Raw genomic sequence first — 25,778 nt, 5'->3', positions numbered from 1 at the left:
CCGGCGTGTCTTTGTGAGATGCGGTTCAGGTGAACAGATGATCTCTGCATGTGTATTTCCCACCGTGTAGCATGGAGGTGTAAGGGCTCTTTGCTGGTGATACTGTCAGTGATTTTTATTTAGAATTCAAGGTACACTTAACCAGCATGGCTACCAGGGCATTCTGCAGTGATACGACATCCCATCTGGTTTGGGCTTAGTCCCACTATCATTTGTTTATCAACAGGACAATGACCCAACACACCTCCAGGCTGTGTAAGGGCTATTTTACCAAGAAGGAGAGTGATTGAGTGCTGCATCAGGTGACCTGGCCTCCACAATCCCCCCTCGACCTCAACCAAATTGAGATGGTTTGGGATTAGTTGGACCGCAGAGTGAATGAAAAGCAGCCAATCATTGCACAGCATTTGAGAACTCCTTCAAGACTATTGGAAAAGCATTCCAGGTGAAAATGGTTGAGAGAAGGCCGAGTGTTTTAAAGCTCATCAAGGCAAGGGGTGGCTATTTGTAGAATCTCAAATATAAAAACTATTTTTTTTAGGGGGGGTGGGGATTACTACATGATTCCATATGTGTTGTTTCATAGTTTTTATGTTTTCACTATTATTCTACAATGAAGAAAAATTGTTAAAATAAATAAAACCCCTTTAATGACAAGGTGTTCTAAAACTTTTAACCGGTGGTGTATGTATATACGTATTCATACACACACACAAGTATGTGGACAGCTCTTCAAATGAGTGCATTCAGCTATTTCAGCCACACCCGTTGCTGATGGGTGTGTTAAATGTAGCACACAGCCATGCAATCTCCATAGGTCAAAAATTGGCAGTAGAATGACCTTACTGAAGAGCTCAGTGACTTTCAACATGGCACTGTTATAGGATGCCACCTTTCCAAGTCAGTTCATCAAATTTCTGCCCTACTAGAGCTGTCCAAGTCAACTCTAAGTGCTGTTATTGTGAAGTAGAAACTTCTAGGAGCAACAACAGCTCACCTGTGAAGTGGTAGGCCACACAAGTTTACAGAACGGAACTGCCGAGTGCTGAAACACGTAGCGCGTAAAAAATAATCTGTCCTCAGTTGCAACACTCTACCAAGTTCCAAACTGCCTCTGGAAGCAACTTCAGCAAAATTAATTATTCGTCGGGGGCTTCATGAAATGGGTTTCCATGGCTGAGCAGCCATGAAAACACAGATCACCATTTGCAATGCCAAGTGTCGGCTGGAGTGGTGTAAAGCTTGTCGCCATTGACAGCAGTGGAAACGCGTTCTCTTGAGTGATGAATCAAGCTTCACCATCTGGCAGTCCGACGGATTAATCTGGGTTTGGCGGATGCCAGGAGAACACTACCTGCCCCAATGCGCAGTGCCAAATGTAAAGTTTGGTGGAGGAATATTGGTCTGTGGCTGTTTTTCATGGTTCAGGCTTGGCACCTTAACCCTTCACTGGAATTATCTTAACGCTACAGCATACAATGATATTCTAGATGATTCTGTGCTGTACAGAGCCCTGCCCTCAACCCCATCGAACACCTTTTGGGATGAATTGGAGCGCCGACTGTGAGCCAGGCCTAATCGCCCAACATTAGTGCTTGACCTCACTAATGCTTGTGGCTGAATGGAAGCAAGTCCCCACAGCAATGTTCAAACATCTAGTGGAGGCTGTTATAGCAGCAAAGGGGTGGACCAACTCCATATTAATGATGCTCGACGAGCAGGTGTCTACATACTTTTTCATATAGTGTAAATGCAGAATAATTCGAAAGGCATCTGAGACCAGGTTGAAGGGAGGAGTTCCTGGCTGATTCATGTCATTGAAGATGCAGTTTGTGATGATATTGGTCTATCACCTTTGACAAGCCCCTTTTTATTAGGGCTCTGATTGATAACCACTCTTTAGGGATGGTGAAAGCCAGCTGCAGATGTGACAGGCCTTTAAATCAAATTGTATTGGGCACATACACATGGTTAGCAGATGTTAATGCGAGTGTAGTGAAATGATTGTGCTTCTAGTTCCCACCATGCAGTATTATCTAACTAGTAATCTAACAACTACCTTATACACACACATTGTAAGGGGATGGAATAAGAATATGTCCATAAAAATATATGGATGCGCGATGGCTGAGCTGCATAGGCAAGATGCAGTAGTGATAAGTAGTGATACATTTATTACATACAATTTTTTATTATTAAAGTGGCTAGAGATTTTAGTCAGTATGTTGGCAGCAGCCACTCAATGTTAGTGATGTCTGATGGCCTTGAGATAGAAGCTGTTTTTCAGTCTCTCGGTCCCAGCTTTGATGTACAGTACATTCCTCTGAATACTAAGTGTTTTCTGTATTATGTTACTTGTATTATATTAAACGCTTCCACCGAATTCATAGAAAGAAGATTACAATTGCATTAAATTCATGACATGTCCCCCTGTCCCTAGTGAAAGTCCTATAGCTTTGAAGAGTCAATTAATTCTGATTAGCAAAATCAAACTTCTTGCAGCTAATCCTCTTTCAATTTGTTGCTTTCCTTATGTATTTGCTTTTTAATAACTTTCTCGTTTCTGTTTTTCAGAAAGCCATAGATCTGGCCAGCAAGGCAGCCCAGGAGGATAAAGCTCAGAACTACGACGAGGCCCTGCGTCTATACCAACACGCTGTTCAGTACTTCCTACACGTAGTAAAATGTATGCTTCAAGACAATGAGATATTTGCATGCTGCTCTTTCATCTTTTAGAGTTGTAATCCTTGTCAGCAGAATGCATTTTTCCATTTCACACAGTCCAGGGGGATTACTGTAATTGTGATTATTTTCGAAATAAAAACACATACTTGAGACCGAATTTAATACAATCCTTGCATTCCTCTCCTTCCAGATGAAGCCCAGGGTGACAAAGCCAAACAGAGCATCAGGGCCAAGTGTGCTGAGTACCTTGACAGAGCAGAGAAGCTCAAAGATTATCTGAAGAAGAAAGAGAAGGCTCCACCCGCCAAGCCTGTGAAGGAGTCCCAAGCTGACGACAAAGGGTGTGTGTGTGTGTGTGTGTGCGCGCGCAGTCTTTGCTCATGCAATGAGGCTTGGCTGTGAGTGTGTGGGTGGGAGGGTTATTGGAATGTGATGAGTCAATTAGTTGGATCAAAAACATATTGTGTACACGTGTGCTCTTCAGCATAATTGAGATGGATTATTATTGTGCAGAAATGAGAGCGATGAAGGAGACGACCCAGAGAAAAAGAAGTTCCAAAACCAACTTTCAGGTTAGTTGTATCACTGACATACTGTGTGAAAGTTTTACTTTTGAATTGCATTACAACGCTCTGTCCCAATTTTATAGGAGGTTATTTGGCTCAGTTTCACCTTACTTTTACCTCACCCGGTTGAGGTGTCTAATAAATCAGTTTATTATTAGGTTTTCACATGAATGTGTCTGAATATTTTCCTTTACTGTAAAATTATTTGTATGTTCCCTTCATACTGGATTTTGTTTTTTTTAGGCGCCATCGTTATGGAAAAGCCAAACATCAAGTGGAATGATGTTGCCGGTTTAGAGGGAGCCAAAGAGGCACTGAAAGAAGCTGTTATTTTGCCAATTAAATTCCCACATCTTTTCACAGGTAATAATGCATTCTTACTGCCTCAGATCTCCAGAGAATTAATGATGATGTAATATCAGAATGTATGAGAAACATGCTGAAACTTCCACTATTGGCTAATTTGTTGGGCCTTTGGAACCTACTGAAAATGAGTCTATCCAACAACATTGTATAGAATCAATTGATTATTACTGTTCATTCATTTGAAAATGAGAAGCTTAGCCTATTTCTTCCCCACTGTTATTCACGACCACTCCCAAAGACATGTGTCTGTCTGTCAGGTAAAAGAACGCCATGGAGGGGGATCCTGCTCTTTGGTCCTCCTGGTACAGGAAAGTCCTATCTGGCTAAAGCTGTGGCCACAGAGGCCAACAACTCCACCTTTTTCTCTATCTCCTCCTCTGACCTGGTGTCCAAGTGGCTGGGAGAGAGTGAAAAGTGAGATTTTACCCTTAATCCAGGGAAACATTAGTGATTATTTGTAGATATAAATCCAATGATGCTGTTTTAATGGTTGTAAATTAGGCCTAGATTAAGCCTAGTCCTAGACTAAAAAGCAAACTCGATAGAGATTCTATTCTCTGTTGGGGAAAAACATTTTTAGTCCTGGATTTAAGTTTAATCTGTGTGCGGGACACCAGCTCCATGTGTCTATTGGGGAAAATAATATGATCAGCTTTATGTTTCTTTGAGCCTCCTTTCTCCTCTCCAGGTTAGTAAAGAACTTGTTCAGTCTTGCACGGGAGCACAAACCCTCCATCATCTTCATAGATGAGATAGACTCACTGTGCGGCTCCAGGAGTGAGAACGAGAGTGAGGCAGCTCGCCGCATCAAGACAGAGTTTCTGGTTCAGATGCAGGGTGAGAGCGACAGAGAACAATTTACTTACATACATACATACACAGTGCCTTCAGAAAGTATTCAGACCCCTTGACTTTTTCCACATTTTGTTATGTTACACCCTTATTCTAAAATTGATTAAATGTTTTTTCCCCTCAATCTACACACAATGCTCCATAATGTTAAAGCAAAAACATGTTTTTATTTTAAAAAGGAATTGTCACATTTACATAAGTATTCAGACCCTTTAACTCAGTACTTTGTTTATGCACCTTTGGCAGCAATTACAGCATCAAGTCTTCTTTGGTATGACGCTATAAGCTTGGCACACCTGTATTTGGGGAGTTTCTCCCATTCTTCTCTGCAGATCCTCTCAACCTCTGTCAGGTTGGATGGATAGCATTGCTGCACAGCTATTTTCAGGTCTCTCCAGAGATGTTCGAGTTCAAGTCTGGGCTCTGGCTGGGCTACTTGAGGACATTCAGAGATTTGTCCTGAAGCCACTCCTGCTTTGTCTTGATTGTGTGCTTATGGTTGTTGTCCTATTGGAAGGTGAGCCTTCACCCCAAATCAAATTTTATTAGTCACATGCGCCGAATACAACAGGAGTAGACGTTAGTGAAATGCTTACTTACGAGCCCCTCACCAACAATGCAGTTAAAAAAAGAATAAGAAATAAAAGTAACAAGTAAAATAACAATTGCGAGACTATATACAGGGGGGTACAAGTACAGAGCCAATGTGTGGGGGTACCGGTTAGTCGAGGTAATATGTACATGATTAAAGTGACTATGCATAGATGATAACAACAGAGTAGCAGCGGTGTAAATGAGGGGAGAGGGGGCAATGCAAATAGTCTGGGTAATCATTTGATTAGATGTTCAGGAGTCTTATGGCTTGGGGGTAGAAGCTGTTAAGAAGCCTCTTGGACCTAGACTTGGCTCTCCGGTACCACTTGCCGTGCGGTAGCAGGGAACAGTGTGACTAGGGTGACTGGAGTTTTTGACAATTTTTAGGGCCTTCCTCTGACACCACCTGGTATAGAGGTCCTGGATGGCAGGAAGCTTGATGGTGCAGCTGTAGAACCTTATGAGGATCTGAGGACCCATGCAAAATCTTTTCAGTCTCCTGAGGGGGAATAGGTTCTGATGTGCCCTCTTCACAACTGTCTTGGTGTGCTTGGACCATGTTAGTTTGTTGGTGATGTGGACACCAAGGAACTTGAAGCTCTCAACCTGCTCCACTGCAGCCCCGTCAATGAGAGTGGGGGTGTGCTCGGTCCTCTTTTTCCTGTAGTCCACAATCATCTCCTTTTGTCTTGATCACATTGATGGAGAGGTTGTTGTCCTGGCACCACACGGCCAGGTCTCTGACCTACCCCCTATAGGCTGTCTTGTAGGTGATCAGGCCTACCACTGTTGGCAAACTTATTGACGGTGTTGGAGTTGTGCCTGGCCGTACTGTCATGCGTGAACAGGGAATACAGGAGGGGACTAAGCATGCACCCCTGAGGGGCCCCTGTGTTGAGGATCAGTGTGGTGGATGTGTTGTTACCCTTACCACCAGGAGGTGGCCTGTCAGGAAGTCCAGGATCCAGTTGTAGAGGGAAGTGTTTAGTCCCAGGGTCCTTAGCTTATTGATGAGATTTGAGGTCACTATGGTGTTGAACGCTGAGCTGTAGTCAATGAATAGCATTCTCACAGGTGTTCCTTTTGTCCAGGTGGGAAAGGTCAGTATGGAGTGCAATATAAATTGCATGATCTGTTGGGGCGGTATGCAAATTGGAGTGGGTCTAGGGTTTCTGGGATAATGGTGTTGATGTGAGCCATGACCAGCTTTTCAAAGCACTTCATGGCTACAGACGTGAGTGCTACTGGTCAGTAGTCATTTAGGTAGGTTACCTTAGGTTTCTTGGCCACAGGGACTATGGTGGTCTGCTTAAAACATGTTGGTATTACAGACTCGGACAGGGAGATGTTGAAAATGTCAGTGTAGACACTTGCCAGTTGGTCAGCGCGTGCTCGCAGTACACGTCCTGGTAATCCATCTGGCCCTGCGGCCTTGTGAATGTTGACCTGTTTAAAGGTCTTACTCGCATCGGCTGTGGAGAGCATGATCACAGTCTTCCGGAACAGCTGGTGTACTCATGCATGTTTCAGTGTTATTTGCCTCGACACGAGCATAGTTGAGCTAGTCTGGTAGGATCGTGTCCCTGGGAAGCTCTCGGCTGTGCTTCCCTTTGTAGTCTAATGGTTTGCAAGCCCTGCCTCATCCCACGAGCGTCAGTGCCGGTGTAGTACGATTCGATCTTAGTCCTGTATTGGCGCTTTGCCTGTTTGATGATTCGTCGGAGGGCATAGCAGGATTTCTTATAAGCTTCTGGGTTAGAGTCCGCTCCTTGAAAGCGGCTGCTCTGTACTTTAGCTCAGTGAGGATGTTGCTTGTAATCCATGGCTTCTGGTTGGGGTATGTACGTACTGTCACTGTGGGGACAACGTCATCGATGCACTTATTGATGAAGCCAATGACTGATGTGGCGTACTCCTCGATGCCATTGGGGGAATCCCATAACATATTCCTGTCTGTGCTAGCAAAACAGTCCTGTAGCTTAGCATCTGCTTCATCTGAACACTTTTATATTGATCGAGTCGCTGCTGCTTCCTGGCCCTTCTCCCCCAGTCTGAGGTACTTAGTGTTCTGGAGCAGGTTTTCATCAAGGATCTCTCTGTACTTTGCTCCGTTCATCTTTCCCTCAATCCTGACTACTCTTCCAGTCCCTGCCGCTGAAAAACATCCCCACAGCATGATGTGCCACCACCATGCTTCATCGTAGGGATGGTGCCAAGCTTCCTCCAGACGTGATGCTTGGCCTTCAGGCCAAAGAGTTTGATCTTGGTTGCATCAGACCAGAGAATCTTGTTTCTCATGGTCTATGTCTTTAGGTGATTTTTGGCAAACTCCAAGTGGACTGTCATGCCTTTTACTGAGGAGTGGCTTCCGTCTGGCCGCTATACCATAATGTTCTGATTGGTGATGTGCTGCAGAGATGGTTGTCCTTCTGGAAGTTTCTCCCATCTCCACAAAGAAACTCTGGAGCTCTGTCAGTGAACATGGGGTTCTTGGTGACCTCCCTGATAAAGGCCCCCCAATTTCTCAGATTGGCCGGGCGGCCAGCTAGGATGAGTTTTGGTTCCAAACTTTCAAAATCATGTCCAATAAATTGAATTTACCACAGGTAGACTCCAATTAAGTTGAAGGAACATCTCAAGGATGATTAATGGAAACAGGATGCATCTGTGCTCAATTTCCAGTGTCATAGCAAAGGATCTGAATACTTATGTACTTAAGGTAATTGTTTATTTTAAACATTTCCTTACATTTCTAAACCTGTTTTCGCTTCGCCATTATGGGGTATTGTGTGTAGATTGCTGAGGATTTTTTTTTATTTTTTTTTATCAATTTTTGGAGTAAGGCAGTAATGTCACAATGTGGAAAAAGTCAAGGTGTCTGAATAATTTCCGAAGGCATTGTGCACACACACAACCAGTGAAAAGTTTGGACACCTACTCATTCATGTTTAAAAAAATATATAAAAAAATAAAAGTATTTTCTACATTGTCGAGTAACAGTGAAGACATCAAATCTATGAAATGGCACATAATGGAATCGTTTAGTAACCAAAAAAAGTGTTTAAACAAAAAATTATATTTTTGATTCTTCAAAGTAGCCACCCCTTGCCTTGATGACAGCTTTGTGCACTCTTGGCATTCTCTCAACCAGCTTTGTGAGGAATGCTTTTCCAACAGTCTTGAAGGAGTTCCCACATATGCTGAGCACTTGTTGGCTGCTTTTCCTTCACTCTGCAGTCCAACTCATCCTAAACCATCTCAATTTGGTTGAGGTCGGGTGATTGTGGAGGCCAGGTCATCTGATGCAGCACTCCACCACTCTCCTTCTTGGTCAAATAGCCCTTACACAGCCTGGAGGTGTATTGGGTCATTGTCCTGTTGAAAAACAAATGATAGTCCCACTAAGCACAAACCAGATGGAATGACATATCGCTGCAGAATGCTGTGGTAGCCATGCTGGTCAAGTGCGCCTTAAATTCTAAATAAATCACAGACGTTGTCACCACCATCACACCTCCTCATCCATGCTTCACGGTGGGAACCACACATGTGGAGATCATCCTTTCACCTATTCTGCGTCTCACTAAGACATGGCGGTTGGAACCTAAAATCTCAAATTTGAACTCATCAGACCAAAGGACAGATTTCCACCGGTCTAATGTCCATTGCTTGTGTGTCTTGGCCCAAGCAAGTCTCTTATTGTCCTTTTTTGTAGTGGTTTCTTTGCAGCAATTTGACCATGAAGGCCTGACTCATGCAGTCTCCTCTGAACTGTTGATGTGTCTTTTACTTGAATTCTGAAGTATTTATTTGGGCTGTAATTTCTGAGGCTGGTAACTCTAATGAACTTATCCTCTGCAGCAGAGGTAACTCTGGGTCTTCCTTTCCTGTGGAGAGACAGTTTCATCACAGCGCTTGATGTGTTTTGCGACTGCACTTGAAGAAACTTTCATAGTTCTTAATTTTCCGTATTGACTGACCTTTATGTGTTAAAGTATTGATGGCCTGTCATTTCTCTTTGCTTATTTGAGCTATTCTTGCCATAGTATGGACTTGGTCTTTTACCAAATAGGGCTATCTTCTGTATACCACCCCTACCTTGTCACAACACAACTGATTGGGTTAAACACATTAAGAAGGAAAGAAATTTCACAAATTAACTTTTAAGAAGGCACACCTGTTAATTGAAATGCATTCCATGTGACTATCTCATGAAGCTTGTTGAGAGAATGCCAAAAGTGTGCAAAGCTGTCAAGGCAAAGGGTGGCTACTTTGAGATCTCAAATTGGGTTACTACATGATTCAATGTGTTTATTTAATCGTTTTGATGTCTTCACTATTATTCTGCTATGTAGAAAATAGTAAAATCAAGAAAAACTCTTGAATGAGTAGGTGTACCCAAACTTGTGTGTGTATGTAGATTATAGTGGACTGTATTGGGGTGTTGGTCATATTAAGTTAAACTGGTTTTGAAATGTTAATAACATATTCTTCCTCAGGAGTGGGGAATGACAACGATGGGGTACTGGTATTAGGGGCCACCAACATCCCTTGGACATTGGACTCTGCCATCAGAAGACGGTAATGACACATTCTTACACTGGCTTAGCCTACCTTCCCAACTGTGTACCAAATAACTTGTCCTTTATGGTTATTGACTGTGACACAACAGCCTTACAAATGTATGGTAAGATGTACCACCCTGCTTTAACTCGTGTGGGTAATAATAATGTGAAATCTCTGAAGTTAGAATACTGTGACTCAGCAGCACTGCTTCTTATCTTTGTGTTGCTGCTCAGATCTACCCTGTATGGAATGTAAATGTATTCTTCTTTCTGTAGAGTATGTGATTTCCTTGTGATTTTATATATTTTTCCACACCTATGAGGTTTGAATAATATTGTGAACATTATGATAAGGACCTTTTAGTGTAAGAGCTGTTTGAAAAGACTGCCTGAAATGTCAGCCTGTTTTGGTTGGATGGAGTTTTGGCCTGCCTGGTGACATCACCAGTCGGTAAATCGTTGATAGACCAATACAATAAAAGGAGATACAAACTACCCACCAATAACGGCTAGTTTTCAGTTTTCCACCTCCCCACTAGGGTTGTTGCGGTGACCACATTACCGGCAGTCATGACCGCAGTAAAATTCTATGCGACATTTGAGTCATGGTAATCTCCTTTCATGCACTCTGGAGATAGTACCCAACTCGCTAATGATCATCAGATTGCTAATGGCCTAGTACTCAGGGCTCTATTGTCCCTCTAACCACTCTGACATCAATGCAAATGAAATCGAAAATCACATCAAACACTTGTATGTGCTTTTAAAACTCACCTTGCTGTGATTGATAATTTGAAGAAAAGTTCAACAACGGGTTGAAACGAAGTGGAGAATATGGTCGTTGTGGATGTTGTTTCAAAGCCTAACGCAACGAAATGGACAGTGCTTTCTAAGGTGATGATTAATTAAAAACACCCATATGCATGTTATCTTAAATCTGCATTTTTTTAAAGCTATCTTTCATGCATAATTGGTCTGCCAGCAGCATACCACCCTGCGTACCACTGCTGGCTTGCTTCTGAAGCTAAGCAGGGTTGGTCCTGGTCAGTCTTTGGATGGGAGACCAGATGCTGCTGGAAGTGGTGTTGGAAGGCCAGTAGGAGGCACTCTTTCCACTGGTCTAAAAAATATCCCAATGCCCCAGGGCAGTGATTGGGGACACTGCCCTGTGTAGGGTGCCGTCTCTCGGATGGGACGTTAAACGGGTGTCCTGACTCTCTGAGGTCATTAAAGATCCCATGGCACTTATCGTAAGAGTAGGGGTGTTAACCCCGGTGTCCTGGCTAAATTCCCAATCTGACCCTCAAACCATCACGGTCACCTAATAATCCCCAGTTTACAATTGGCTCATTCATCCCCCTCCTCTCCCCTGTAACTATTCCCCAGGTCGTTGCTGCAAATGAGAACGTGTTCTCAGTCAACTTACCTGGTAAAATAACGGATAAATAAATAAAGCCTAAATTAAACAAATTCAGAGTTAGCCAACAATTATAATGTATTTGATGTTGATCGGTCGGAACTAGAAGCACAATCATTTCACTATACTCTCATTAACATCTGCTAGCCATGTGTATGTGCCCAATAAAATAGGTATTTTTTTATAATAGCCTGACACATGACCTTTTTAGCTAGAGAATTTCATCGCCACCATGCATTTCCATCTCCTCTCCTTCATTCCGTTCTCCAGCGCGCAGAGGGAGGAGCTGTCAACAGTTTAATGAAACATGTTTCTATTGATGTTCCTGAACAGATTTCACTTGGTTTCCTAAATTAAGCACTGGGTAGCTGCAGGAACAGAGTTGGAGAGCTCATGGCATACAGAGTTTGGGTGGAATATCACCTGTACCACTGTGAAATAACCGGAGTAGCCTACCCAACATGAGTGAAACGAACCAGTGGGAATGTGGCCTCCATTTGCTATTCAAGTGCATTTAGGTTACATGTCTTTTTTTCTCTTGCCCTGTTCCTGCCCATTTGATCATTCTAAATCTAAACTCATTTAACATGTTGGTAAAGACAAGATTCAATTGAGAATAGTCTGATGGGTGAAAGTATGATCACTTGATGAGAGAACAGCATGTGCAGCCTGAGGCAAGGAACAGAGAGAGCTTCAGCTTTTTTTGCTACTTTCTCATATCCTCAATAGCCTATAGTCTCATCATGCAGCCCAAATATATTGGTTTCGAAGGAATTCTATGGTTTGATAACTGAAGTTGTCAAATAACTGTAAATCTAGCGTATAGGACCTATTTCAAATGTTCACTTTTACGCTCAACCTAGCCACTTCATATGCACACTCTCGCTCTGGAATCAGAAAAATATCCTTTCTATTTTATTCAGCTAAGTTCTGTTATATTCTTCTCACAGAATACTGCCTGAGGAAGACTAGTAGTCAAAACGCATTGCAGTTGTGCGTCCTGATGCACTATGCTGGCTGTTCCCATATGCATTATTTTGTAAATATATTCTGTTAGTAGTTGAGTCAAGTTTATTGCAATGTACTGGCCACCTACTCCTTTCCTTTGGATTCTTCTTACTATGAAATCCTATAATATAAAATAATGGCACTGGACTTATAAGCACATCCTGTCAGCTAAATGAACAAGCCTATGGCATGGCACATAGCCAGATAACATGCAGCAGGCCAACTCATATTCTGTTCTTCTGAAATCCATTTTCTTCATATCATAATGTTTCTTTAGACCTACCTAAAGTAATGGATTTATTGTGATGGTGTATATTTAACTGATTTATTAGACTTTTTGAAATGTAGACGATACCAAGGGCGCACATCAGCAGCTTGTATGTGTGGAGGCCCGGAGATGCTAAACGTGTTTGTTAATTAATGGTCAATTATCGTGTGACCGGCAGTCTTTTCCATGGCAATAACTGACTGACCACCAACAGCCCTTCTCTCCACTCAGACCATTCCCAGACAGTCCTAGCAAAATTCTTGCTTGAGAAATTGCTTTTTGCTAATAAGCCATTTTTGTTTATTTTTGACCAATCACAGTAAGGTACTTAGTTGTTACCCAGAAATGATTTGATATTGAGATAACTGCATTGGAACTTTTATCTCAGGTTTGAGAAGAGGATCTACATCCCCCTGCCAGAGGAACACGCCCGCACCTTCATGTTCAAGCTCCACCTAGGCACCACCCCCACCAGCCTCAACGACTCTGACTTTGTCACCCTGGGAAAGAAGACAGACGGGTACTCGGGGGCCGACATCAGCGTCATTGTCAGAGATGCGCTTATGCAGCCCGTCAGGAAAGTTCAGTCAGCCACTCACTTCAAACGGGTACGTCGCCATATTGACGACCAGTTAACAACGTCTGTGTATTCTTCAGTGTTAATCTTTATATCAAGCTATGCCATTGTTCTATTGAGTTTTGTTATTTTTAACACAATAAATTGCGTTTGTTATTGAAGGTACGAGGGCCATTGAGAGACAACCCCAAAATCCTGGTAGATGACTTTTTGACCCCGTGCTCCCCGGGAGACCCGAACGGCGTCGAGATGACATGGATGGAGGTCCCTGGGGAAAAGCTGTGTGAGCCAGTCGTTTGTATGGTGAGTGTGCAGAATTATCTGTTTCTCTTTCTCAATGGTAATGTTTTTGGGAAAACAAGACTGTTGAATAACCCTTGATCATGTCTCTCTTTATTCTTTGTAGTCTGACATGCTGAGGTCCCTGTCCAGCACGAAGCCAACTGTCAACGATCATGATTTGGACAAACTGAGAAAATTCACAGATGACTTTGGGCAGGAGGGCTAAACGTGGCTTCTTTTTTTTTTTACCAAAACAAATATTATGATTGTATCAAAGTGTTCATTCTCCCCTTCATGCTCTGTTGGCTCATCAGAAGTGTGCCACATGACTGCTCTACTCATAGAATTACTAGAACCGATATCCCCATTTAAGTCAATTTCTATGGCTCTACTGAGCTTGACTATTGGCCACATAAGGGGTTAAACAAAGGTGGATATTTTCTTAGATGCCCCCCATGTCCAAAGAATTACGGATCACTTCACTGCTGCAAGATGTCTGAGGTAGACCTGAGTGGTGGATGGAACGCTGCATGGAAATTAAGAACCTTGGTGTTACATAGGCATAAGTTCTGTGGAATCTCTTTAGCAGCATCTTGGCCCGAATCCTAACTTGAGAACAATGCTCAACTCAAACATTTGCATATGTCATGCTTTGAAGTCAATGGGAGTTTGATTCGAGTTACCGTTACAAGCTTGTTAACCAAATTAAGATGCTGCTTATTGTGCAGAGTGCTTATCTAACTTCCCCAATAAATATCTAAGCTCAGTTTTCAAGTACCACTTGCCATCAATCAAATTGCACCTCACTTGTCATTGTAATCACCCATATACTCTACTTATTTTTGTACACAAGAGAGAACTCATTTTATAGTAGATACTTTATGGAGATGTATGGCTCTTTGGTCTGGAGAGAATGAAACTTACAATGCATGCCATTTGTACTTTCAAAGGCCTTTGTAGTCTCAAGGTTTGGGTAGCTAAAGCACTGCAAATGTATGTCATTCTACATGCACAAGATATTTGTGGGGCTTCGGCTAGGGTTAAAAGAACTACCGACAACAATCGGGGTGGAAACTACTTTGGGACATATTGTGTATATGTACTTTTTTTTTCTCAAGAAGGCTACTCTGTGGTTTGTTCATTGTCATTCTGATTAAACTGTCAGGATCACCAAAAGTACTGGACCAGACACCTTATAGACTAGGATTCAGTACTTTTCCCCCTGACCATCCACACCATCCACATTTCCCTGTTACATATTGCTTATCTTCCCAACATGAACTACTGAAAAGCAATGCCTTATGGAGATCCAGTCACACTGTCTAACAGTGCTGAAGAAACAATGGGGCTGATACTTTTGTGAATGGAATTGTAGAGGTAACCTGAAATTAACATTTTAGGCACATAACAGCGTCATGTCCTTTTTTGTTATGGCATTGGTGGAATGCAGCTCGCTTGAACTTACAGTACTACATTTTAAGACGTGGCAATGCGCACCATGTGCCTTCTGAAACAAGTTTAGGTAGTAAGAACATATACATTGTTATTTTGTTTGGTTCATTTAAAAATGTGGAAGTTGATATCCAGAGGCACAGCTATATTGTGTTTTGTCATCGTTGTATTGAAATGTAATATATTTGCACATTTCATGTAAACTCTTATCTTATAGAGATTGTATTCCGAAGACAAATCTTTCAAAGTGTTGGACATCTTTTGTGTTATCTTTTTAACTCACTATAAAAGTGTAGAGAATGATACAGTATATATCAGTGAGTGGAAAAGTCAATGTATATGGTTTTCTTTCCCATGCATATGTAAATAAAAGTAATATTGAGAACTTGACTTTTTAATTAACAAAGTATTGTCTCATGGTCCAGGTTGAGGATTCAAATGAATCTTTACAAATGCCAATATCCGTCACTGTAAATAAGACTGTTCTTAACTGACTTGCCTAGTTAAATAAACAAATATATCATAACATTTGACAGATCAAGATCTGGCGATGGAGATAGTTATGTCGGTAGAATAAAATGGGTGCACCAACAATAAGGAAGTACACCATTGCATTTTGGGAAGTGTTGTCCTTAATATGAGCAAACCTCGGTTAGGTGGCAGTTTGCTTCGTGGCGTAAAAACTACAAATACCTAGAACGGTGGTCAAATTGTCGCATCCGTTCAAAGTGCACAATACGACTTGTTTTGGTTCATATTGCAGCTAGGCAGGAAAATATCGTAGATCCAAGGTCCACCACGGCATTTTCTCTTGGAAGTAAACCCGCTGACACGCTGCCAAATATACTGCTAGAAAACTCCTCTGTGTTTAATCGCCACCCCTTTTGACAAGGGCAAGCCCCCGCGATTCGCTCCTCCTGAGTCTAGAAGCTAACCGAACTGCCAGCTTCACCCATGTCCTCTGAGGAAGAATTGAGTTCAACGATCACGGATTGGCTTTTCTTCAGTTCCTGGTGGCTCTTTTTGCCTTTCATTATGCTTCTAGTCGTCGTTGCATTCGTCGTTGCCTTCGTGTTGCTGTTATACATGATATCCCCTTTGATTAGCCCCAAACCTCTCAAATTAAATGGGGCCCACGTCGTGGTAAGTGCTCATTGTCCTAACTAGATAACGGTATCATATTCATACGTGCTAGTTAGAAACAATGTACTATGTTAGCTACGTTGCATTGCATAACCATTGCACCGTAGATTTTATAGGGTGTTGCAGGTGAAGGTGTTTCATAAGTAAAGGCGCTTGCACGCAGCAGATCATCTACAAGTACGACACGCCCACAATTAATTAACAGCTTGTAACAGAGTTGACAATGTATTGTCTTTTGCAACGTGTTGCAAGCTTAAAGTGAAAACTCTAGTATGGCAATAAGTAGGCCAGCCAGTCAATGACACTCAATTTCATAGAAATGACTACACATTTTAGCAGAAACACATGTACTAACTTGGAAAAAAAGCAACATTCTAATGACCTACTGCATTTACTGTAAGTTGGACTTTGACCCTAGGGGACCATCCCTTGTATTTCACTTTTTAAAGGGAATGACCCTCCTCTCTCACTTACCACCACCTTTCAACCCACAGGTCACTGGAGGTTCCAGTGGAATAGGGAAAAGCATCGCTATGGAGTGCTACAGACAAGGAGCCTTCATCACACTAGTGGCAAGAGACGAGGTGAGTAGAAATCCACTTCAAATCAACATCCTTGCAGGGCTCTACAGTGCAACCATTTTACTTGTATATGCGGCTAAATATTTTGCTGTGACCTGTAACTTTTATATAGGAACACTAGTGCGTCTACAAAATGTGCTCCAAAATGTCTGTGTGCGTCTACATTTCCCAATTTAGGCGCACACATGCTTCTTATAATTATATACACTACCGTTAAAAAGTTTGGGGACACTTAGAAATGTCCTTGTTTTTGAAAGAAAATACATTTATCAGAAATACAGTGTAGAAATTGTTAATGTTATACATGACTATTGTAGCTGGAAACGGCATAATTTGTATGGAATATCTACATAGGCGTATAGAGGCCCTTTATCAGCAACCATCATGCCTGTGTTCCAATGGCACGTTGTGTCAGCTAATCCAAGTTTATCATTTTAAAAGGCTAATTGAACATTAGAAAACCCTTTTGCAGTTATGTTAGCAGAGCTGAAAACTGTTGTGCTGATTAAAGAAGCAATAAAACTGGCCTTTAGACTAGTTGAGTATCTGGGGCATCAGCATTTGTGGGTTTGATTACAGGCTCAAAATGTCCAGAAACAAATAACTTTCTTCTGAAACTCATCAGTCTATTCTTGTTCTGAGAAATGAAGGCTAATCCATGTGAGAAATTATGAAGAAACTGAAGATCTCATACAACGCTATGTAGCACTCCCTTCACAGAACTGTGCAAACTGTCTCTAACCAGAGTAGAAAGAGGAGTGGGAGGCCCCGGTGCACAACTGAGCAAGAGGACAAGTACATTAGTGTCTAGTTTGAGAAACAGACACCTCACAAGTCGTCAACTGGCAGCTCATTAAATAGTACCCGCAAAACACCAGTCTCAACATCAAGAGTGAAGAGGCGACTCCGATATACTGGCCTTCTAGGTAGAGTTCCTCTGCCCACTGTCTGTGTTATTTTGCACATCTTAATATTTTATTTTTATTGGCCAGTCTGAGATATGGCTTTATCTTTGCAAACCTTGCCAAGAAGGCCAGCCTCCCGAGTCGCATCTTCACTGTTGACGTTGAGACTGGTGTTTTGCGGGTACTATTTAATGAAGCTGCCAGTTTATGACTTGTGAGTCTGTTGGAACACAGGAGTGATGGTTGCTGATAATGGGCCTTTGTACGCCTATGTAGATATTCCATTAAAAAAACTACCGTTTCCAGCTACAATATTCATTTACAACATTAACCGTATCTACACTGTATTTCTGATCAATTTGATGTTATTTTAATGGACAAAAAAAATAGCTTTTCTTTCAAAAACAAGGAAATTTCGAAGTGACCCCAAACGTTTGAAGTGTATTGTGTATATATATTTTTTTCAGACATTCACTCAGTCAGCACATTTATCAATCATTCTTTAATTTCCTAATCATTCTTTAATTTCCTTTAGAGTAAATTGGTTCAAGCGAAAAAAGAAGTGGAGAAATGTGCCATTAATGACAAGCAGGTATGTATATCGTTGCTACAGTACATGTTTTGGGACAACGTGGAAGAAAGACAATGTTTTTGTTGTTCTTGCTTTTTGGGGGGGTGCAAGCAAATAATTGAATGTTGACCTGGATGATCTCATTAGCAACTCACTTGACCACTGACTGTTTTGGTATTTGTATTCCTCTTCCACTCAGGTGGTGCTCTGCATATCAGTTGATGTGTCCAAGGACTACAGACAGGTGGAAAGTGTGATTAAGCAGGTAAATCACAAGTGATAGGGGCCTTTTCCATCATATCAATTCCTAACTTTTATAATAATTCTCTGCAAGTAACAATATCAATATAATTTTATCCATCTAGTGCCAAGAAAAGCTTGGTCCGGTGGACATGTTGGTGAACTGTGCTGGGACGTCCTTTTCTGGGAAGTTTGAGGAGGTGGAGGTGGAGCGCTTCAGAGTAAGTACTGTAACTAATGAGGGGAATAGACCGACAGGTCTGGAAGGGAGAACGCAGAAACCCAACTCCTTAGTGTGTGCCTCAGAAAACCTTGATGTTATGCCAAAATGAACATAATTTGAAACTAACTCTGAATAGGCAATGAGACAAGATGTTTCCCAGATTGAAGATTCAAAGGGTTTGATGTCTGTCCAAGGTGGAACCAAGGGTTCAGTTTTCAGTTTAGAGGCAGCTAGTGAGCCAGAAGGTTAGATTCGGTTGCAGTCTATGGTCTGCTGCAGATTTAATTGCAGTGGAAGAATGAGAGGGAGGTTTAATTCCAGGCTGAAGAGGTGGCAGGTTTCTTCACTCTCTGACAGTGAAGGGATGGTACCAATACCGCAATAATGACCCAGGGAAATTAGGTTGTGTGTACACATTGCGAGTGTGTGTGCATGAAGGGATTATTCTGATACTAAGATAATAATCATGACCAATGGAAAATGTGATTGTGTGTGTGTTCCCCACATCCTAATGTATTTAATGTACTTAATTAGATTTCCTAGTGGGAGCAAGGCTGTGCTGGTGCTGCTAGCTAGTTCCTTCTCATCCTGGCATTCCAATGCTGGTCACATGCCTCGTTAAGGGTCTGAAGTCATTAGACCTCACCCCATAGAAACGCTATTACCATGGAAACTGCTCAGAAATATAACAATTACCATGTTAGGAGGCTGTTTTTTCTCAAGTGAATACTCTTTGATAGTATGTATATTATTCAGTCTATGAGTAGTAATATACCTTTTTTATTAATAATAATACATTCATTACTTTTTGTGATCCTTCCCTTGTCTATAACAGAGTATGATGGAGGTGAACTACCTGGGCAGTGTGTATCCCACACGGGCTGTAATCACCACAATGAAGGAGCGTAGGATGGGACGCATACTGTTTATCTCCTCCCAGGCTGGCCAGATTGGCCTGTTCGGCTACACAGCCTACTCTCCATCCAAATTTGCCCTGCGTGGGCTGGCTGAGTCCCTGCAGATGGAGGTGAGTAGTATCCAATTGTTCCTTTTCCTGCCCACATTGGGGGCCAATATCTAAATTTTATGTTGAGAATTTGACCTAAGTCTTTTTAAGGCTGAGAGCACTCTTTCCTCTACTCGTCCTTGCAGATGAAGCCATATAACATTTATGTAACGGTGGCCTACCCCCCTGACACTGACACTCCAGGACTAGCAGAGGAGAATAGGACAAAGGTGAGTCTCCTCATGAAAAGGGGAAAGTGTAAGCTCTCGCATATTTTATATTTTATTCTAACGCCTCAAGTTATATTTTGTCTCTTTGTCCTTCCATAGCCTTTAGAGACTAGGCTGATCTCTGAGACATCTGGGGTGACTCAGCCGGAGCAGGTGGCTAAGATCGTTGTCAAGGATGCAGTGGTAAGACATTGCATTCTCAGCAAATGTCCCTATGAAATTCACCAGGCCTCAGGCCTACATAAAAACCTTCATCAATAAATAACTTCTAGTTAGAAACCCAGAGAAATTTGCTCTCTAAAAGTGTGATAGAGCAGTTTTTCTGACGGTCATGTCTTTGTGCCCCCCACAGCAGGGGAACTTTAACAGCTCTGTGGGGCCTGACGGCTACATGCTCTCAGCTCTCACCTGTGGAATGTCACCTGTCACCTCCATCACAGAGGGCCTCCAGCAGGTAACTACACGACAGGACAGGAACAGCACTGTCACTGTCTCACTACAACACACCCCAAATATTACTATTTTCATAAACATGTATTAACTGAATCTTAACTATCAACTTACAAAGCAATTTTGTATCTATTACACATCTATTGTAACCATAGAGATAGAAATATGACAATTCTATGGTTATAACATAATAATAGATTGTCCCAAAACTGTCTTACTGTCTAGAGCCCAAATTGTTAATGTGGCCTCTGATCTCTGTGCAGATTGTAACCATGGGGCTGTTCCGGACCATTGCTCTGTTCTACCTGGGGAGTTTCGACAGCATTGTGCGTCGCTGTATGATCCAGAGGGAGCAGGCCAAAGCAGCGGACAAGAGGGAGTAAACCCCCCCCCTTCCTCCACTATTATTGCCACTGGAGAACTCACCCCAGCCAGCCCTCATCTCCTCTCCCCTCCCCTCCATTCCTTAGAGGGCACAACCCTGGACAGGCTAAATGGCCAGATATCTTGTGCGCCAGTGATAATACCGAAGTAAAGAAAATGGCAGGTGTCTTGTTACTTATTATTAACACATACAATTCTTGGCAGTTATTTTGTTTGTCCACCTTTTTTCATCATTCCAGTGATATTGTTTACTCAAGTGCTCTGTGAAACGTTTTAATTGTATACCTGCTTTTATTGTTAAGGCTGCTTTACCCAAGGGTCTATGAGGGCAGACTAAACACTACTAGCTTGCTGTTAAAGTAGGCCTTGTCAACGCCTGAAACTTTAGCCTACTTTTGGGCCACCCTATCCTCCTATTTTTTTCCATGCAGAGAGGAAAGTAAGGGATTGCCAGTCTGACTGGTTATGTCAGCATGTTGACCTGCAATCCCAAGAATCAGAAGAAACAAGAACACTAACAAACCATGTGTCATAAAGACCATTCTGAGTAAGCTATCTTGATCACGTCAAACTAGTTATTTTCACCAAATGTGTTCCTCCTTACTTCCCAAGCTTTGCAGGCAAAGCTTCTCTTTATTTACTCTGTGTCACCCAGTGCCCTTCCATGTGCTGTTTATGTATTGGCCCGTGCTGTGGATGCATTAACGGAGCTTAGATGAGATTTAACAGTGATGAGAGAAGGCAAAGCAAAAATTTAAATTTACTTCCTGGAAATGATCATCCAAGGCATTTTTAGGTAAAATGATTGTATGTGCAAGTACGAGAGAATGTGTGTGCTGTGTAGGAGCCGTGTGAAGAAGCCGAGGGGAAAGATTTTAATTCAGTGTTGTTACAATGTGTTTAAATGACTGTACATTGACCAAACCTACTCCAGGGAGAGAGAGAAGCCATTGGACACTGGTGGTGGCTGGGGAAAAAAGAAAAACCTCTATTCCTCTTATTTGCATGCCACTTTCACATTTTACTTGTGTTTCTTACCTGAGGTAGAAGCGGTATGTAAAAGGTAGGCATAGGACAGTCGTGCGATGTAGTATGAGAACAAATCCGCTAACATCTGATACCAGCCTCATTCACTCTTTCCTGTCTTCCTATGATGTCTTATCAGTTGTTGATCTCTGTGTATGTGTGATCTGTGCACATATTTTGCCACGTAGCATCCAAGTGGGCTCTGTGATTAAAGTGATGGGGTAGTGTCTGGACAAGGTGTGGGGTGTGTCTCGCAGGTTCCAGCAAAGACCCTTCAGGCCTGGAGAGGGCACTAGAGCTCTATTTTATATAGAGGCCAAGAGATTAAGAGGGACTGGCAAACTCTGTCTGTGCAGAGCAACATAAAGGAGCTATATGTGCTATTGTATTGTCTAATTTTACATTTCATTCAGTCACTGTGGACACTATCCTATACTCTCTTAACTGTGTAATTTGTCTCAGTAAGTATTCACAGTTCCTTCCTGAAGTCCTCTAACTCCAAGCCTTTTAAACATCCCGTACATCCCGGTACCTTTTTACCGTCTCAATATTCTGCTTAATGGGGAGAGAAAATATCAAATGTGAACTCATGCAAGTCTTCCTTCCATCAACTGTGGGGAGAATGTACTGACCTTTAATGCAAACCATAGGCTACGAATCAGAAAGTATACATTTTTAAATCCACCAATATTTGAATGCCAAAATGTATTAAGAGACTATTTCTGTAAATGCAATGCAACTACTTGTGATTTATTTTGTTTGATGTTGCTGGTCTGTACTGTCCTATAAACCGTTTGTAGTTCAGCCAAGCACTACAACTGTGGGGACCCATTCCAAGCCTTAAGAGAGAACTACGAATGATGTTAATGATAAAATAATAGAATTTATTCACAGAAAATAATGTGGCTTAAGCCGCTTGTGGTTTACCAGTTAATTCCATTTTTCTGCGAAAATGCCAACTCTTTTGGTGTGTTTTGTTCGTCAATTTCAGATTAGTTTTTGTTCAAAAAGGCCTTACTTAAACCCAAAATAAGAACGCGAGAATGGATGATTCAACTCGGAGGTTCTCATTTAACATTGGTTCAAGGCACATTGTCACTGTCCAGCGCTTAGTGTGTCTACCTGTCATTTCCTCATCTGTACATTGTTAGCTCTGACTCTCTGTCATCTTTAGGTAGCAACACATATATGTTGACGTTTATAGACATTTGATATATGTAGCTCATGGGAAAAGTTATTTTGTTTGAACACATTTTAAGCTTTGCAAATCAAGCCTATGCTTACAATATGTTAAAACACTACAACCAAGTTGTACCATTGTTAAAATGCTCAGTCACGCTCTAGTTTTCCCATTCATTGATGTTGTCCAGAGATATTTAAAAGAAGATTATAAAATGTTTAAGTACAGTGCTACTGAATATCATTCCTATCTTATTGGTTGTTTTTATTTTGTTTTGGCCAAATGTGTACGAATTTCACCTTGTGTGCCATTGAAAAGAAAAATGTAAGGAGTAGAACAATGTTGCTTTGTCTTATTTTCTTACATGATAAAACTAAATAAATAACCTTGGAAAATGACATTTCCTCTGCTAAATGCCCTCTGTTTTTGTCTGCTCTCAGTACTGTTGACACAGGCCTTTTAAAACACAACTATGGTTAGTCTATTTTAAATAACTTTTATGTGATTCTGTATAACCTATACTGTACGTGTAGCTGTGTTTGCTGGATTCTGAACTTACATTATTCAGTTGCTGAGGGTTGGACTATGGCTACAGTTGATCAATCCTGACTCCTGTCTATTCAGAAGCTGAGTGGAGTGGGTGTTCTGTGCCACTCCATACCATTATACAGTTTTGATGTACAGTAGGTGCTTGTGGCCGGGCAGTTGTTGGGGGGGGTGTTCAGTTTTACGTATTCTGTATGAGTATTCTTTCATCTTCTATGATGGGAACAGAACAGCCTGGGCAGACAGTAGCTATGGTATAGTGCCCTCAGATCAGCAGGAAGACTGCATGGGGATTTAGAGGCTGCATTGCCCTGTCAGAGAATGTGTAGAAGATATAGGCAGGTAGAGAGACTGAGCGAGATATACACAGACACACTGGAAGAAAGAGAAAAACACAGAGAACATCAAAATATATGTCCACCAATGAGATGGATGGATGTCCATAAGGATGCTAGATAAAAGCAGTCCCCTCATGGGGAATCAGAATGGTGTAGTCCTGTCTAGTAAGGGCTCAGCAATTGTTAATCAGGCAGGGCCAAAGAAAGCAAGCTTGAAGCTTCTAATTCTTCAAATAAGGCAATGTTCACCTATTTCTACAACTTGATCCGAATTGATAGGCTACTGTTCGTAATAGTTTAAATGGCTATTCACCATATTTCGACCCATAAAAATATTGGGGAAATGTTAGGGTTATAGCAACATTTTCTGCATTAGATAAGAATTAAAGGTTAAAATCCTATCATGGCAAACATTTCTCTACAGATAAAACGTAACCAAATAGGAACGACACATAGGCCTACGTGGAGTTTCCAAATGCACAAGTGATAACTTTCTATGGGTGACGTAAGAAATACCTCACCAGCAAAGCAGCAAAGAATGTTCAACCAACCCACAGTGTGTAGCTGGAACACAGACAGCAATATTATTGTGGGATACAGTCTTCACTGCAGTCCCTCGAAACGTCTCTCCGTACGTGTAACAATATTCTGGATGCATGCGACGTTGATCTTCTTATGTGGTTTTTCGGTCATGTATTTTTTTTTTTTTGGTAGTGTAGACTACATTATGTGCACATCGAGAATATTTTAATCTCTTCCGTATTTCTGGCTGTCTGGATTTGGGAGTCTACAGATAACTGTAGCCACTTTTTGATCAAGGCTTCGAATATTTCCTTTTGATAGCACAATTGGGGAAACATTTTGATATTCTTACGTGGATATACTTGGACTTTTTCACGGTTTCAGCCTAGTTGGGTGAAGGGACCGTTTTTCAATCCACGCACATCGCTCCCGTTGCAGTGTTTCGTTCTGCACGGTTCGATAGTATCCTATAAACTTGACCAGAGCATTTTCTCAGAAATACACTTTTCGTCTGATCTGATGTATTGCGCGGCGCAGTGCATGTTGATAAGTACGATGTATTATTCTTAAAAACTAGGATTGTGGAGGTCATTATCAGTGCCAATCATAATGGCAAACGACGACAACCGCTGTATAGTGGAAAAGTACATTTGTCACAAACTCTTGAAAATTGGATATGCGTGGGATTTCGAGAATGCAGAGGAAGATGCTGATAATAATGGGTCGAGGATTTCTCCTCCGCCTGGTTTGGCACGGCGGTGCCACGGGGCCAATAACGCCAGACCGGGCAGCGTCCCCCATCTTCCCAAACGGCTCTCCCAAACGGACCCGCATGCAGCTATTCACAGAGTTTTGCGTGAGGCCGGGGACGAACTCGAACGACTGTACCAGCCCGACTTTGCGGAGATGTCACACCAATTGTATCTCACGTCTTCTATGGCAGAAAGGAGATTCAGAGAGGTGATAGACGAGCTGTTCAGGGACGGGGTTAACTGGGGACGAATTGTCGCCTTCTTCGAGTTCGGTGGCACAATATGTGTGGAATGCGTGAACAAGGAAATGACGTCGCAGGTTGACCACATCGCTGGGTGGATGACGGAGTATCTAAATGGACCGCTGCACAACTGGATTCAAGAGAACGGGGGATGGGTAGGTGTAATCTCTGCTTTGAATTGCCCGATATCACGTTGATTTATCCATAGGCTAGGCTACATTACGTATGATGCGGTGGGAATGTCTGGATATTAACGACATCATATTTTAGTGTTGCTGATTTGATGTTCAGGCTGTTTGTCTAGCATGTCTGGCCAATAAGATATTACAGTATCTGTCACACCTCCCCACGCTCTAAAGCCCGCCTCAGCCGACTGTAGCCGACTGAAGGCAGAACACCTTGCAAATATTGAGTTACACCCCCCATTTTGCCCTCAGAACGGACTAAATTCGTCGGGGCATGCTCTATAAGGTCTGAAAGCAGATGCTGGCCCATATTGACTCCAATGCTTCCCACAGTTGTGTCAAATTGACTGGAAGGCCTTTGGGTGGTGGACCATTCTTGATACTCACAGGAAACTCTTGAGCTTGAAAACCCAGCAGCATTGTAGTTTTTGAAACAAACCTGTGCACCTGGCACTTACTACCATACCCCATTCAAAGGCACATACATATTGTATCTTGCCCATTCACTCTCTGAATGGCTCACATATACAATACATGTCTCAATTGTCTCAAGGCTTAATAATCCTTCTTTAACCTGTCTCCTCCCCTTCATCTACACTGATTGAAGTGGATTTAGCACGTG

General features: G+C 42.0%; 3 protein-coding genes across 7 annotated transcripts in view; all 3 read left to right on the top strand.

Moving 5' to 3' along the window:
• The window catches only part of LOC110530405 (vacuolar protein sorting-associated protein 4B), a 37,703-nt gene extending 22,686 nt beyond the window's left edge, over positions 1-15,017 (top strand). For all 3 annotated transcript variants that reach the window (XM_021613429.3, XM_090182406.1, XM_021613430.3), the window contains 10 exons: positions 2,575-2,686; positions 2,876-3,026; positions 3,199-3,257; positions 3,495-3,614; positions 3,875-4,031; positions 4,306-4,454; positions 9,563-9,644; positions 12,710-12,929; positions 13,061-13,201; positions 13,305-15,017. In XM_021613429.3, coding sequence (XP_021469104.1) covers positions 2,575-2,686; positions 2,876-3,026; positions 3,199-3,257; positions 3,495-3,614; positions 3,875-4,031; positions 4,306-4,454; positions 9,563-9,644; positions 12,710-12,929; positions 13,061-13,201; positions 13,305-13,406 — 1,293 coding nt within the window. In that variant the 3' untranslated portion in view covers positions 13,407-15,017. The remainder of the gene's footprint in view (positions 1-2,574; positions 2,687-2,875; positions 3,027-3,198; positions 3,258-3,494; positions 3,615-3,874; positions 4,032-4,305; positions 4,455-9,562; positions 9,645-12,709; positions 12,930-13,060; positions 13,202-13,304) is intronic.
• A 250-nt stretch (positions 15,018-15,267) lies between these two features.
• kdsr (3-ketodihydrosphingosine reductase) lies at positions 15,268-22,969 on the top strand. Its single transcript, XM_036986042.2, has 10 exons — positions 15,268-15,775; positions 16,270-16,359; positions 17,797-17,853; positions 18,032-18,097; positions 18,198-18,293; positions 19,131-19,322; positions 19,448-19,531; positions 19,631-19,714; positions 19,884-19,985; positions 20,245-22,969. The coding sequence occupies exons 1-10, from the start codon at positions 15,587-15,589 to the stop codon at positions 20,362-20,364; spliced, it is 1,080 nt and encodes a 359-aa protein (XP_036841937.1). The 5' UTR covers positions 15,268-15,586; the 3' UTR covers positions 20,365-22,969.
• Positions 22,970-23,934: 965 nt separating this feature from the next.
• Positions 23,935-25,778, top strand: part of LOC110530404 (apoptosis regulator Bcl-2) — a 57,398-nt gene continuing 55,554 nt past the window's right edge. For 2 of the 3 annotated variants that reach the window (XM_090182405.1, XM_036986041.2), the window contains exon 1: positions 24,010-25,126. In XM_090182405.1, the coding sequence (XP_090038531.1) occupies positions 24,587-25,126 (540 nt within the window). In that variant the 5' untranslated portion in view covers positions 24,010-24,586. Of the gene's footprint in view, positions 25,127-25,778 lie in introns of all 3 variants that reach the window. The other variant, XM_021613428.3, reaches the window with a different exon arrangement.

The sequence above is a fragment of the Oncorhynchus mykiss genome, chromosome 8 (genome assembly GCF_057628025.1).
Source record: "Oncorhynchus mykiss isolate SJ-2025 chromosome 8, ASM5762802v1, whole genome shotgun sequence".
In the NCBI taxonomy this organism is placed as follows: Eukaryota; Metazoa; Chordata; class Actinopteri; order Salmoniformes; family Salmonidae; genus Oncorhynchus; species Oncorhynchus mykiss.
The sequence above is the reverse complement of the archived record's forward strand: the minus strand, read 5'-3'. Positions and strand labels throughout refer to the sequence as shown.